The 14185-nt window shown below is 44.4% G+C and overlaps 1 protein-coding gene across 4 annotated transcripts in view; it reads right to left on the bottom strand.

The window, feature by feature from the left end:
* Window positions 1-14185, bottom strand: part of tjp2 (tight junction protein 2) — a 115367-nt gene that overhangs the window by 25717 nt on the left and 75465 nt on the right. For all 4 annotated transcript variants that reach the window (XM_033018103.1, XM_033018101.1, XM_033018104.1 and 1 more), the window contains exons 8-13: window positions 12548-12659; window positions 9925-10052; window positions 9177-9255; window positions 5323-5473; window positions 2500-2608; window positions 1116-1338 (exon numbers count right to left, since the gene is read on the bottom strand). In XM_033018103.1, coding sequence (XP_032873994.1) covers window positions 1116-1338; window positions 2500-2608; window positions 5323-5473; window positions 9177-9255; window positions 9925-10052; window positions 12548-12659 — 802 coding nt within the window. The remainder of the gene's footprint in view (window positions 1-1115; window positions 1339-2499; window positions 2609-5322; window positions 5474-9176; window positions 9256-9924; window positions 10053-12547; window positions 12660-14185) is intronic.

The raw sequence follows: 14185 nt of genomic DNA, 5'->3' as shown, positions 1-14185 counted from the left end.
GTTGCGGATGACGGGGCACAGCTCGGGGCGTCGTAGGGGCCCATCGGGGAGCGGGTTCCTGTTGGTCCTGACGTCTCCGGCCACCTGCCATCCTCCGGGAACTGTACCGCCCTTGCAGGAGAGTGGGGTTGTTTGCAGTTGCAGAGGGAGGGGGCAAGGGCGTGGGGGTGGCCGGAGACGTCAGGACCAACGGGACACCGACCCCCAGGCCCACTGCAAGCACGGAGATCCCAGAGACCCACAGCCAGCAGCAACTCCAGCCCAGCCCCGCTCCAACTCCAGAGGAACACGTAGGGGCAGAAGCTGATGGTGTGCAAGGTACGTCTTGTTCTTGGGGTGGCGGATGAGGGGGCGCAGCTCAGGCTGTGGGCAAACTGCCACTTGTCGCCGTAGCGGCCCATCGGGGAGCGGATTCCTCTGGAGTTGGAGGGGGAGGGGGGTATTGTGCTGTTTGATCGCCCCCTGCTATCCCAGGGACAGGGAGACACAGCGGCTTTTTAGACTGGTGGGCAATCACTTCCAAAGTTCTGCCCACACAGTCAGTACACCTCTCCTACACTGCATTTCATACAGACATTTATTCTGCAACATTGAAGACTCAAACACGCGACCGAGTTTACTGCCGGGATCAAGGCGCAAACTCGCGACCTTGCGGATATGAGCCGAGCACTCTACCACTGAGCCAGCCATTAAAATCTACGCTAAACAAATTCCATTCCGAAGACCGACAAATTCTGAATTACGAAAAGTGTCTGGTCCCAAGGCTTTCGGATAAAAGGTTGTGCACCTGTACCTTCAAGATTAAGTGATAGACATCAGGACAGTTAAAGAATAATATGATTAAAAAAATAAAGGCACAAAGTGCTGGAGCTACCTTGTAGGTCAGGCAGCATTCCTGGAGCACATGGATAAGTGACGTTTCAGGTCAGGACCCTTTGACACAAAGTGCTGGAATAACTCAGCCAGTTTGGCAGGTGTTGTTTTTGTAAAGGTAGAATATTCACCATGATCTTATTGAATGATGGTGCAGCCTCAAAGAGCTTCATAACCTCTAGCTTCACCTATTTCCTATAGTTTGCCTTTACTAACACAAGTTGCTGCATTTCAGAATTTACCTGCTTTTATTTGGAACGATTCCTTTCTCCAGTTGTCGGATGTTGTCAGGGCCGATTCTTACTGCCAACCAGTTTCCCAATTTGCCATTGTATAGGGTGTCCAAAACCTTAAAGACATCCCCTCTGGCAAAAGTCAAGCTCTGCGGAGTCTCCTTCTCATACTCAAAGTGTGTCCTAACGAAGAATGAATCGCCACGGCCCGAGTTAATAATATCTTTGTACACTGGTTGAGAGAGGAGAAAAATATTATGATGGACTTAGAAGCAAATGGGTGCATTCTATTATCTGTTTCCACGGCCGTGTATACAGGCACAATACAAGAGTGCAGATAGCTATCCATTCAAATAACATACATGCATGTAGATAATGTGATGCAACGGAAACAATCCACTTCATTCACTGCCAGGATCTATTTTGGATTTTCCACTACTTTCCATTTGATAATTAAAGACTTTTGGAAACATACATATATCATATTATATGGTCACCAACCACCAACCTTCTCAGAGATGGAGGTACATCAAGCCACCATTGTCCAGTACTAAGTCCAGGGGTAGTTGAACAACACGGCTTCCAAAGGTTGACTCATTATTTTCCATCAGGGATGAGTTCACAGCAGAAATCATCCTGATAGGCAGCCACTTTTATAGAAACATAGAAAATAGGTGCAGGAGGAGGCCATTCGGCCCTTCGAGCCAGCACCGCCATTCATTGTGATCATGGCTGATTGTCCCCAATCAATAACCCGTACCTGCCTTGATTCTACTAGCCCCTAGAGCTCTATCTAACTCTCTCTTAAACCCATCCAGTGATTTGGCCTCCACTGCCCTCTGTGGCAGGGAATTCCACAAATTCTCAACTCTCTGGGTGAAAAGGATTTTTTTCACCTCAGTCTTAAATGGCCTTCCCTTTATTCTAAGACTGTGGCCCCTGGTTCTGGACTCACCCAACATTGGGAACATTTTTCTTGCATCTAGCTTGTCCAGTCCTTTTATAATGGTATATGCTTCTATAAGAACCCCCTCATCCTTCTGAACTCCTTCTATACCACCATTGGAATAATAATAATCAACATCAAATTGTGACCAAGATCTCTTGCATGTTCCGGATTCCTTCTCACTTTTACTTGATGCCTTTGACAACACAGCCTCCTCTCAGTCCTCCTATCCGATAGCCACACATTCTTTGCATTCCACTGAAATAGCTGGCAAAATGTTGAGAATTCATATGGGATATGAATTCTCAGCTTGAGGTTTCAGGGGAAAGTGTGCTAATTAATGAATGAATCAGAGTAAATTCCCCCAGCCAAGAGCAGATTTCTTCTGCCAAGCTTTTTTTAAAACAACTAAGTTTAGCATTTATTGCCTTAGCCCACACTACTCACCATCATACTTGCTCTGAGCAAGGATGGTCACATCTTCACCTTTCGGAACTTCTAAGAGGTATAGAACAGCTTCTTCACGCACAATACTACGGAAATCCATGGAGTTTATCTGGAGGGATATACAAGCAAGTTAAAATGGTCACCAAATCATTAGATGGAGGAATGCACTCTAGGGGAACTTCTACATTTATTTTCCTTAAAAACCAAGCAATAATCGGTATAGTTATTGGATCCCTCAAACATCACCACCGGGTGGCGCCCGTAATGGCCGCATCGCCAGCAGTCTGTCTTGTCCCTTCTCTGTTTTTATTATTTTAAGTATGTCTTGAAAGTTTCTTTTAATGTCTCTTGGTATGTTTTATGTGGGGGTGCGGAGGGGGGGGGGAAAGATCGGGGGAAACCTTTTTCAGTCACTTACCTCGACGGAGATGTGATTTTTCTCCTTGTCGCAACTCCGTCTCCCCCTGCGGCCTACAACGTGGAGTGGTGCGGCCTTTCCTGGAGACCGGCCCAGAGCTTCAAGCCGCGGGTGCGGCATGGACTTACCATCACGGAGACTGGGATATTTTGCCGAGGATCGCCAGTGGTGGAGCTCTGACCGCGGGGCCTGTGGACTTTAACACCGTGAAGCAGCGGTCTCCGGTAGGAAGTGGCCGACTCCAGAGCTCCATGCCACGGAGTGTTCCGATCCATCCCGACGCCGGAATTTCGATCATCCCGACGAGAGGGCTTGAACAGCGGACAGTCGGCAATGGCTCCATTCAAAGGCCCCACCACGGGTGAACAAAGTCAGACGTTGACTGAACTTTATTGCCTTCCATCGAAGTGTGGAATGTTGATTCCACGGTGGTGGATGTTTATGTTAAACTTTATTTTATGTGGTGTGTATTTTTGCTTTTTTACTTAGTATGGCTGTATGGCAACTCAAATTTCACTGTACCTTAATTGGTACATGACAACTAAATTGAATCTTGAATTGAAGGGCCTGTCCCGCGAGTATGCGTCTCCATGCGGCAAGCGCGACCTAAAGGACCTGTCCAATGAGCATGCGACTGCATGCGGCAAGCGCGACCAAACCAGAAGCGGGGGCCGCGCAGAGGTCAAGTGAGTGACATGAAGTTCGAGCGAAGTCCGCGGGAAGTTCGCGCGTGACATATGGCGTCGAGGTGGCTGCGGAACGGCAGGCCGTTGCCACATGGAATTTTTGAACACGGTCAGTTTTTCGGAGCCCCGCGTGATGTCGGGACCAGCTCCGCATAACTCCATACGGCTCCGGCGATCGAAGTGGGACTGGCCCCGCGAGCCCGTACGGCTCAAGCGACCACGTTAGGTCGCGCTTGCCGCATGGAGTCGCATGCTCGTGGGACAGGCCCTTTACTCTTTAATTATTTCACTCTGATGTTCATGGATCTAGGAAGCATTAAATGGGCCATTCAGTAAATGTAACCCTACACTCGTTTAAAGCGAGATTTTTTTTTAACCCTGAAAAGATTTGTATTTCTGGAATTCATCCACATCCTTAGGAAGTTCCTAATGAACTCTTTTCAAGGTAGCATCTTCCAGATTAAATATGCTGTGCAGGTGTGGAAAAGTTTTGCTCAATTCTTCCAATTGCCAATTAGTCTAAACTGCTGATTACTGGCTCATCCTGGCTCCTCATCACCAGTACTTCACCTTCCCTGGGCTGAGGCGATAGGATCAAAGCCATCATTAAGGGCCTGTCCCACTTGCCGATTTTTTTCGGCGACTGCCGGCATCATTGACTGACGTATAAGGTCACCGAAAAATTTGCGGAGCGATGACGTTTGATGCGCGGTGTTTTTTCAAGTGTCTCAACATTTTTTTTGGTGCCGCTGGAATTTGAAATGTTCAAAATCTTTTGGCGACACTGATATGACGCAGGCAGTCGCCGAAAAAAATCGGCAAGTGGGACAGGCCCTTTACAAGGTTGATGCAAAGGCGAGTTCAACAATCCCCATGTTTTAGCTCAGCCCAATGATTGAGCAAATTTCTAAGTTCAAGACCCTCAGACTATCTTTGATCGGACCTTACTGGTTTTATCTTGCACAAAACCTCATTCATGTATCTGTACACTGTGGATGTCTCAATTGTAATTGTGTATTGTCTTTCCGCTGACTGGTTAATACGCAACTAAATCTTTTCACTGTACCCGTGACAATAAACTAAACCAATATGTGAACTACTTAACACAAGTTCTAATATTGAGGCATGCTATACAAAAAAAAATCCTCTCATTCACACCGTGCAGATTCTATCAGTATTTGTGTAGAAACTGATGGGTGATTGTCATTGGTTTCGGTAAATGCTTTCAACTGGGAGATACTGAATTATATTTAATGCTGGAATCACTTGATAATATGCTGGACCAGGCAATAAAAATGAGCAACACAAAACACATTGGAATAAAAGTATCAGTTATGAGTTCAATGTTAAAATGGAAATGATAATTTGAAAACAACTTGGACAGTTTGCAAAAAAAATCTAGAACCAAATCATCTATTCACCATTACAGTGTCTACAGTGGATCGAACTTCACTTAAACTAAACAGAAAGCAATTATTCGCAGTCAACTCTTGAGAATAAATACAATCGCACATGGTAATTCAATATCTATGTTCTCCCCTTCACTCCCATTCAATAGTTTTGGGGTGGATGGCATGAACGTCACATGGAAAAGATATCTCAATCATGTGGGATATATATGGGCCCTGATCTGACCCATCTCGCTCCCACACTTGTTAGTCTGAACTAGTGTTGCCCAGAGGAGAGTCCACAGGTGAAGCATGACGGTTTTCACATTACCTTGAGAAGCTGATCTCCTTCCTCAAGACCTTCATTCTCAGCTGGGCTGCCCTCCTGCACTCCCGCCACAAAGATCCCAACATCGTTGCCACCAGCAAGTCGAAGGCCAACACTGTCACCTTTCCTGAACTGCACCATTTTTGTATCTGGGCTATAGGAAATCAGAACATGTTATTCACTAAAATATTTCATCCTCCACTGTTAAAAAGCCTCCTTCCATCACCATGTTGCCATCTACATATTATACACACCAAAATACTACTAGTACCATCCCCTGAGCTCCACTACCCAGGAGGGGAAATGCAGCAGGTACATGGAATAGCCACCATCTGCAAGTTCACACCATGGTACCACCAGGGGGGCGCTACACGATGGCAGCCTCACCACCAGTCTGTCTGTCTTTTCGTCTTTATTTTGTTATTTTTAGTGTGTTTTAAAAGTTTGTGTTAATGTTCTCTGGTTTGTTTTTTTATGTGGGGGGTGGGTGAGGGGGTCGGGAGAATTTTTTTTCCAATCTGTTACCTTGCCGGAGATGCGTTTGTTTTCCAGATCGTATCTCCGGTCGTTCTGCGGCCTAACATCATGGAGCTGGAGGCCTTGCTCAGGACTGACTTTGAGCCCCACCGCGGGGACGTGGACTTATCATCGGAGCTGATCACTTGTCTGGGATTTCTCCATCGAGGCGCTCGTGGTCTCGGGTAGAGACCGATGTCGGGAGCTCCAAACGACGCAAAAGGTTTCAATCAGCCCCGACCCGAGGTCAGATCGCCCGGCGCAGGGGAGCCGAGATTCCCTCCCCCCCCCCCCATGCAGGAGCTTGATTGGCCCAATGCAAGGGCCTAAATGCTGCCGGCTACGGGAGCCAAGATTGCCCCGACCACGGAAGGCTCGAGGCCCCCGACCGCGGGAGAAGGGAAGAGATTGAACTTTTTTTCGCCTTCCATCACAGTGAGGAATGTGGAGGAGTCACTGTGGTGGATGTTCATGCTAAAATGCATTTTGTGTGTTCTGTTGCTTTTTATTGGAATTACTGTTTGGCAAATGAAATTGCTCGTATGTCGCAAAACTAATAAAGTATGATTATGATGATTATGAAAACGCTCATCCTAATTTGGAAATTGAAATCCCTGCTCCTTCAAGGTTAATACATTAACTTTCACACTTTTACATTAATACAATACAAATCCTGACATGCCCTCACTTGCACCTCACAGACTGTAGAGGTTCAAGACAACTCAACCACAGTCGACACGGGGGTTGATTATTGATGAGCAATAAATGTCGACTTTTACACTGATTCCCACATCCCATGAAAGAATTAAAATAATTAGATCTAGAATTCTTCAGGACAATAAGGGTCCCGAAAAAGATGGCATCCACCAAAGGCAAAAGTAATTTTAATGCATTTTTAGCCCCAAAAAATGATTCAACAGAAATTATTTTGAAAACACAATTATACCTACATACCTATAATCATAATATAATTCAATAGTAAAACAAAATCTGAATGATCTACGTTTGCTTTTATTAGATACGTGGAACTGCAGGTGCTGGTTTACAAACAAAAGGTCAAAGTGCTGGAGTAACTCAGTGGGTCACGCAACATCTCTGGAGAACATGGATAGGCAGATTTGGGTCGGGACCCATTTTCAGACATGAAATGTCGCCTATCCATGTCCTTCAGAAATGCTGCCTTACCTGTTAAGTTATGCCAGCTCTATGTTTTTTCTGCTTTTATTAAAGGACAAAGGACATTTATTGTCACATACACCAATTGGTGCAGTGAAATTTGAGTTACCGTGTAGCACACAAATAAGATAAACACAACACTATAGAATTTAACATCTATATAATTAAAAGTCTCATCTTGACCACTTCCTGTCTGCGCTGTATATTGATTTTGGAAAAGACACTACCATACATCGCTATGATTTTTGGCCATCTTACTCGGTCCTCCTCCGCTGAGCAGGCCCCGAGGATTTTTCCCATCGATGAAAAACAAAAAAGATGAGTGTTTAAAAAACCTTGAGGGGTCAGTCTCGGTCGTGGTCTCAGTGACTGAGCTGCCAGCCCAAGAATCCATTCGGCCCACAATGTATATACTAGCCCTCTGGAAACCAGTCCATTCGGCCCACAACACTCTGCTAGCGCTCCAGAAAGCCCCCACACTGGCCAGCAATATTTGAATTGGTGGAGAGGTGGAATACTGCGTTGGGGGACCAGCCCTCCCGTGTGAAGCTGGGATCCTAAGGGTCCCACTTAGTCTAGTAAAACATAAAAACATCCCTCCCCCCTCCACGGCGGAATCAACGTTTCCCACTGTGAGGGAAGGCAACAAAGTTCAGTCCTCTTCCTCTTGTTCACCCGCGGTCAGGGCCTAATAAGGCCTCCGCAGTCGCCACAACGGCGGCCCGATGTTTCAGGCCCTCTCGCCGGGATGATGGAGCTCCAGTGTCGGAACGGTGAACCCTTGCATTCTCACGGCTTGGAGTTTCCGAAACGGTCGCTTTCTACCAGAGACCGCGACTTCTGGAGTCCATGGGTCCAGCTGGGCGGAGCTCCAACACTGGCGATCCTCGGCGAAAGATCCAGGCTCCCCGATGTTAAAAGTCAGCGCCGCCCGCGGTTGGAAGCTCTGCAAACCACAGCTCCACGATGTTAATAGTCGGTTGGCCCAACATTCCGGAGCTCCAACACGGCGATCCCGGTAAGGCATCGCCCGCTCCGTGATGGTAATCCAATGCTGCGCCGCCACTGAAGCCCTGGCCGGTCTCCGGCAGGAAAGGCTGCGCCGATCCAGAGGGTAGGCCACTGGGTGGGGGGGGACACACAAAGATGCGACTCGGAGAAAAGACGCATCCTCGACCAGGTAGTGACTGAGAAGACTTTTAACCCCTTCCCCCCCTCATAAAAAAGACTAAAACTCCAAAACAAAACTTTCAGACAAGTTTAGACATTGAGTGTGGCTGGCGAGGCTGCCACACTCAATGGCGCCACCACTAAGAATTTATATTCATAAATTCGTCATTTAACATGCTACACATTGAACTAAATCAAAATCCAATTTAAAAACGTGATATTTGTGAAACTTAAATTCAATGGATTGTATCAGTCACTCAAATGTTACAATTTACCCATGCAGCCAACTTCAATATACCTTGCAGAATGTATTGAAGGAGACTAATTAAATCACCCATGTCAACTCTTCAACTGTCTAAAGAACACTACTGCATGCAGACTGGTTTTGATGTTTGCTTGAGCAAGGTAATAGCTTTACAGAAACAATTATAAATTGGAAGTGAAGCAACATTTCAAGACATTTAGGATATGATAAGATTCACGAACGGGTTTCCATCTCTAGCTAGGGATCCAGTTAGGAACCAGAAAATAAGACAACTCATTAATAAATCCAATAAGAAACATGACAAATTGTCTTTACCCAAAGAGCTGTAGGATTGTGAAATTAGCTTTAAGCGGAGTGCTGGCGGAGAATAAATTAAGGAGAAGCTAGACAAAGGCATGGGAGAATGGAAAGGAAAGTTATGCAGAGAAGGAAAAGTGAAATGGGATGTGAGAGGTTTGCAAGGAGCATAAATGTTGGACCAGTTGAACTATAGAAAGATCAATAGGTACTATGCCACATAAGAAAGTATTAGGACATGTGGCCCAAAAAAAAAAAAAAAGAGATTTAAAGGATATTCCGCTGCGGCACAATTATGCCTCCCGGCAGGCTGCGGAGAGGCCAAGGCCAGAGTCCATGGGTCGGAGCCAGCGGCGGCTGTCACTACACCAACCAAATTAAATGCTTGCTCTCTCACTTCCTTTTTTTCTTTCTCACAGATATCTTGACTTACCCAAAGATCTCCTGGTCTTCTGGACTTGGCTGGAGAAATTTTTTAGTAGCCATTACCACTGGTTCTTCTACTTTGGTGGCTATGGTAAAAAGATTGGGATGAAGGCATCACAAACATTAGAAAAGCTTTTATATGCCTCCAAGCACATATTATGTTTAAGCTCGTTACTGGTCGTCATGGCTACAGCCAATTCAAACCGTTTTCTATTTACTCAACCAATATCTTTCTTAATTTTGGTCAACTCTTATATTCCTCTCCATGCAAGGCGAATAATCTCAAGCTTATTTAGTCTCTCCAATATAAAATATAGCGCAATAACAGATCTTTAGGCTGATGATGTTAGTGCTGACCATGATGCTGATCTAAACTAAATCACAACTGTACACGGTTCATATCTCTCTTTCCCCACATGTTAATGTTTGTCTAACTGCTTCTTAAACATTGTTATTGCATCAGCTTCTACCACTTTTTTGGCAGCATGTTCTGGGCACCGAGCAGCCTCTGTAGTAAAAAATAAATAAACTTGCCTCAAAGCTCCTTGCATCCTGGGAAAAATAATCTGACCATCTACCCTATATGTCTCACTTTCATATTCTTCTATCAGGGAAAATAATAGTTTGTTTTAAAATATGTGCATTCAAAAACCCAAAGTCTACAAAACTTGTAATATTTTTATTTTTAAACATGGCAGACATCAGTACTGCATTTTCCAAATATCTTCTCTGCAAGAAAAAGGTGATCGCTTTACCTCTGTAATCCTCCTCAATCACATCTTCCTTCTCAATGTCAACTGCAGTGGGCAGGTCAGTTCTTGTTGCAAATGGAGTTGGCATGGCTCCCATCCTCACCAGTCTGTTGGAGGGCTCCTCTTTGGAACTGAGCAAAAAGAAAGCTTTCAGTAGTTGTGACCTTCAATTATAAATGCGACATTTGGCAGGACATGCGAGGAAGGAACAAATGAGTTGACTTCAAGTCTCTTGCATCATGATTCCTTCAGAGCCAATTATTCCTCCTTAAAAATATTTTTATATTAAATCATTGGCCAGTACTGCAAAAGCTCATCTCTAAGATAACCACCAATAAATCCAATAGTAAAATTATTTATTGAGAAGGTAGCGAGAATGTGGAACCGACTCGTAGGTTTGCAGACTGTGCAGCGTAGGTTTACAAGGTTAATTCCCGGGATGGCGGGACTGTCGTATGCTGAGAGAATGGAGCAGCTGGGCTTGTACACTCTGGAGTTTAGAAGGATGAGAGGAGATCTCATTGAAACATATAAGATTGTTAAGGGCTTGGACACGCTAGAGGCAGGAAACATGTTCCCGATGTTGGGGGAGTCCAGAACCAGGGGTCACAGTTTAAGGAGTAAGCCATTTAGAATGGAGACGAGAAAACACTTTTTCTCACAGAGAGTGGTGAGTCTGTGGAATTCTCTGCCTCAGAGGGCGGTGGAGGTAGGTTCTCTGGATGCTTTCAAGAGAGAGCTAGATAGGGCTCTTAAAAATAGCAGAGTCAGCGGATATGGGGAGAAGGCAGGAATGGGGTACTGATTGGGGATGATCAGCCATGATCACATTGAATGGCGGTGCTGGCTCGAAGGGTCGAATCGCCTACTCCTGCACCTATTGTCTATTGACTCCCACAGAGTGTTGCTAGGCAAACAGCAGAGATGCATTTAATGAGAAGCTTGATAAACAAATAGAGACAGGAACAGAAGAATATGAGGGACAGGATGTAGTTAATTCAAACGCAGGATTGATCGATGAACAAGTCTCAGTGAGAGTTGAGGCCTGACCTCTGGTTCAAGAGCGCTGGTGGCTGACCATGACAGTGTTGGAACAGTCACATCTAGAGGTAACAAGGGCATGGATGACAATTGCAGCACCTATGATCCCTGCCAGGGGTGGAGGAAGTCAATGTTTACAGAGATAAAAATAGGCATGTAGTAATAGTGGGCAAATGTGGTCAAAATGCTCATTTTGATTCACTACGATCCTGGAGGGTGGACACTTGAGCAAATCAAGCCAGAAGACATTTGAATGGCACGTCGCACAATGACCAAAAATTTTTTTGCGAGCCACATCTGTTCCAAGCAACAGGCACCTAACCTACACTGATACCAAATGCTCTTCCTATTTTATTCTCTGAACATTCCCATTAACTACCCCTAGATGCCACGCCTTAGGAGCGATTTACAGTGGCCAATTAATAAACCTATGCATTTATTTGGCATACAAGAGAAAACCCACACGATTACAGGGGAATATGCAATCTCTATGGAGTTGGCAGCAAAAGGTCAGAATTGAATCAGCGTTGCTGGAACTGTGAGGCTCTACCAATTACGCTGCCCAGAAATGCCAATGGGTGCAAGGTAGAGTATGTAAAAGTACAAATGGATCACTAAGACTATGTAGCTAGTGCTGCTATAAAGAACGCTTCCAAAGTGCGAATGAGATACAACAACATTGATGAATTAGGTATAACTAGGTATAATTAGGTATAACTGTGTTATGTGGGACAAACTCGAGAACCACTTACTTTGGAAATTGACAAGCAGCTTTGCAAAAGCTGCCTTGCAAAAAACTTTTCCATGTAACTTCCAGACAGTAATCGGACACCATTGCCGATTAAAACGTTTGCCAATTTCACTGCCATTGAAAATGACAATCAATCACTTCAATTGACACTTGTGCAATGATACTCCGTTAAACACCAGCATCAAATGCCATTATTTCAGAGTGCTGTGCCTTTAGTTTATTTTAAGCACGAGTCACAAAAATAAACTCATACCTATTAAAAAGATCTTGTGGGGAAAAAAAGCTTGTAGTTGTGAGTTTGAAACTCAGTCTCCAATCCCCCACATTTCCACCTTGACACAATTGTTTTTATAATGTGATTTTCCATTACGCGAGGATTTTTAGGACTCAGCTATCGCGTTGTAGAACGTGTAGTACCTGTACTTTGTTTTGGGATGACTTTTGAGTCTTTGTTGTACATTGTCGTTATTTAATATGTGCTGTGCTGATAGTTATGTTATTTGCCTTGCTAAGGAGCAACATTCGAATCTATAAGCACAACAGAAGGTAGCTCGTATGGAGGTTAAATAACACTGTTAGGATTGAAGAGCCTGTTTCTGAGCTGCACATTCCATGCTGCTGCCATGTTAAGGGATAGAAATTCACAATAGTCATCACGTTCCTTCAATATCACTTCCTTGTAACTATCACCTCGTTATTGCATGGTGCTAGGTATCTGCAGTTTCACAATAATCCAAATGGCTGCAATGGGGATGCAAAAGGCAACGTTAAGTATGGATTCAGGATGTTTAGAAATCTATTTTACGAGAGCAAGATGGCAGGGAGGAATAGTACCTTTTCTTTTCAGTAGTTCTTCCAGGAGAAGGTGAAGAAGCTTCGGAATGTGGCGATTTCCTTTCTTCTGGCGGAGGTGAACATGATGGGTTTGAATCAATTTCAGAGATCCCTAATGCAAAGAAACATTGTTTTCAGGTATATTATCTAAATAGGCAATTAAGTCCATACCATTCGCCATAGAAGTTAATTGCACACTGGCCAGTTATAAAAATGAGGAAACCACTAGCTTGGCAGGTGACAGAGAGAGAACCCCTCACCCAGTGAATAGAAACAGACTATTGATTGCATAACAATTAGAGCAGTGACATTTTCTACACCAAACCCATTTCCCTTAATTCATTTAATATCCAAAAATATATTGTTGTATCCTGAATTTATTCAGTGACTGGGTCTCCACAGCCCAGCTAGGTAATGAATTCTAAAGATTTGTTACTCTCTGAAAATAATTTCTTCTCAACTCAGTCCCAAAAAGCTAAACCTTTACTTTGAGGCTTTGGTCATTGGTTCTCGACAACCCAGCCAAGGAAAATATCATCCCTGCAACTACCAGACACCATCATCCTGGCCCTAAACTCTTGCAAACTTCTACAGATGCACCACAGAGAGTATACTCTTGGGATGCATCATAGCATGGTTTGGGAACCCTCTGGCCAAGACTGCAAGAAATTGGAGAGTTGTAGATGTACCGCAAGAAATTGTAGCGATGTAGATGTTCACCGAGCAGACTCCTCACCAATGACTCCATTTACACATCACCAGGCCACGAAAAAGCAGCCAACTTAAAAACTTGTCTCACCTCGGTCTTTCCTACTTCTCATGCTCTCGGCCGGCAGAGGATACAGAAGCTTGAAAGTGCGTACCAGCAGACTCAGGAACAGATACTTCCACTATGTCATCAGATTTCTGAATGGTACTACAATAAACTAGGGTACTGTCCTATTCACCTCTAACCCACTGTAGACGTTAAGCTTTGTCTATGTAACTGATGTGCTACAATGCTGAGAACTATATTCTGCACTGTCTCTCCCCCTTTGCACTCAAGTTTGACTTGATTGTATTTATGTATAATATGATCTGATTGGATAGCATGCAAAATAAAGCTTTTCACCGCATCTTGGTACACGTGATAATAATAAACCTAAACCTGGTCAAGACACTTCGGAGTTTTGTGTTGGGTTGTCATGAGATAGCGAAAAACATCATCTTATGCACAATCCAGGCAGATCATATTGTACACGAGTACAAGAGGCAATGCAAAAAGAGAAAAGAAAGTGTGTAGAATATGAGAAGTGTAAGAAAGAGCTGCGGATGCTGGAAAAATCAAAGGTAGACAAAAATGTTGGAGAAACTCAGCGGGTGAGGCAGCATCTATGGAGAGATGAAATAGGCGACGTTTCGGGTCGAGGCCCTTCTTCAGACTGATGTTGGGGGGGGTGGGAAAAAGAAAGGAAGAGGTGGAGACAGTAGGCTTGTGGGAGAGGACAGAAGGAAAAAGCAAGGACTACCTGAAATTGGAGAAGTCAATGTTCATAACGCTGTGGTGTAATAGTGTTAGTTACAGAGTAGAATAGTGTTAGTTACAGAGATTTGTGCTTTTCAGTGAGATCACTTCTCATTCTTCTAAATACTGGACTG

The sequence above is a fragment of the Amblyraja radiata genome, chromosome 3 (genome assembly GCF_010909765.2).
Source record: "Amblyraja radiata isolate CabotCenter1 chromosome 3, sAmbRad1.1.pri, whole genome shotgun sequence".
Taxonomy (NCBI): domain Eukaryota; kingdom Metazoa; phylum Chordata; class Chondrichthyes; order Rajiformes; family Rajidae; genus Amblyraja; species Amblyraja radiata.
The sequence above is the reverse complement of the archived record's forward strand: the minus strand, read 5'-3'. Positions and strand labels throughout refer to the sequence as shown.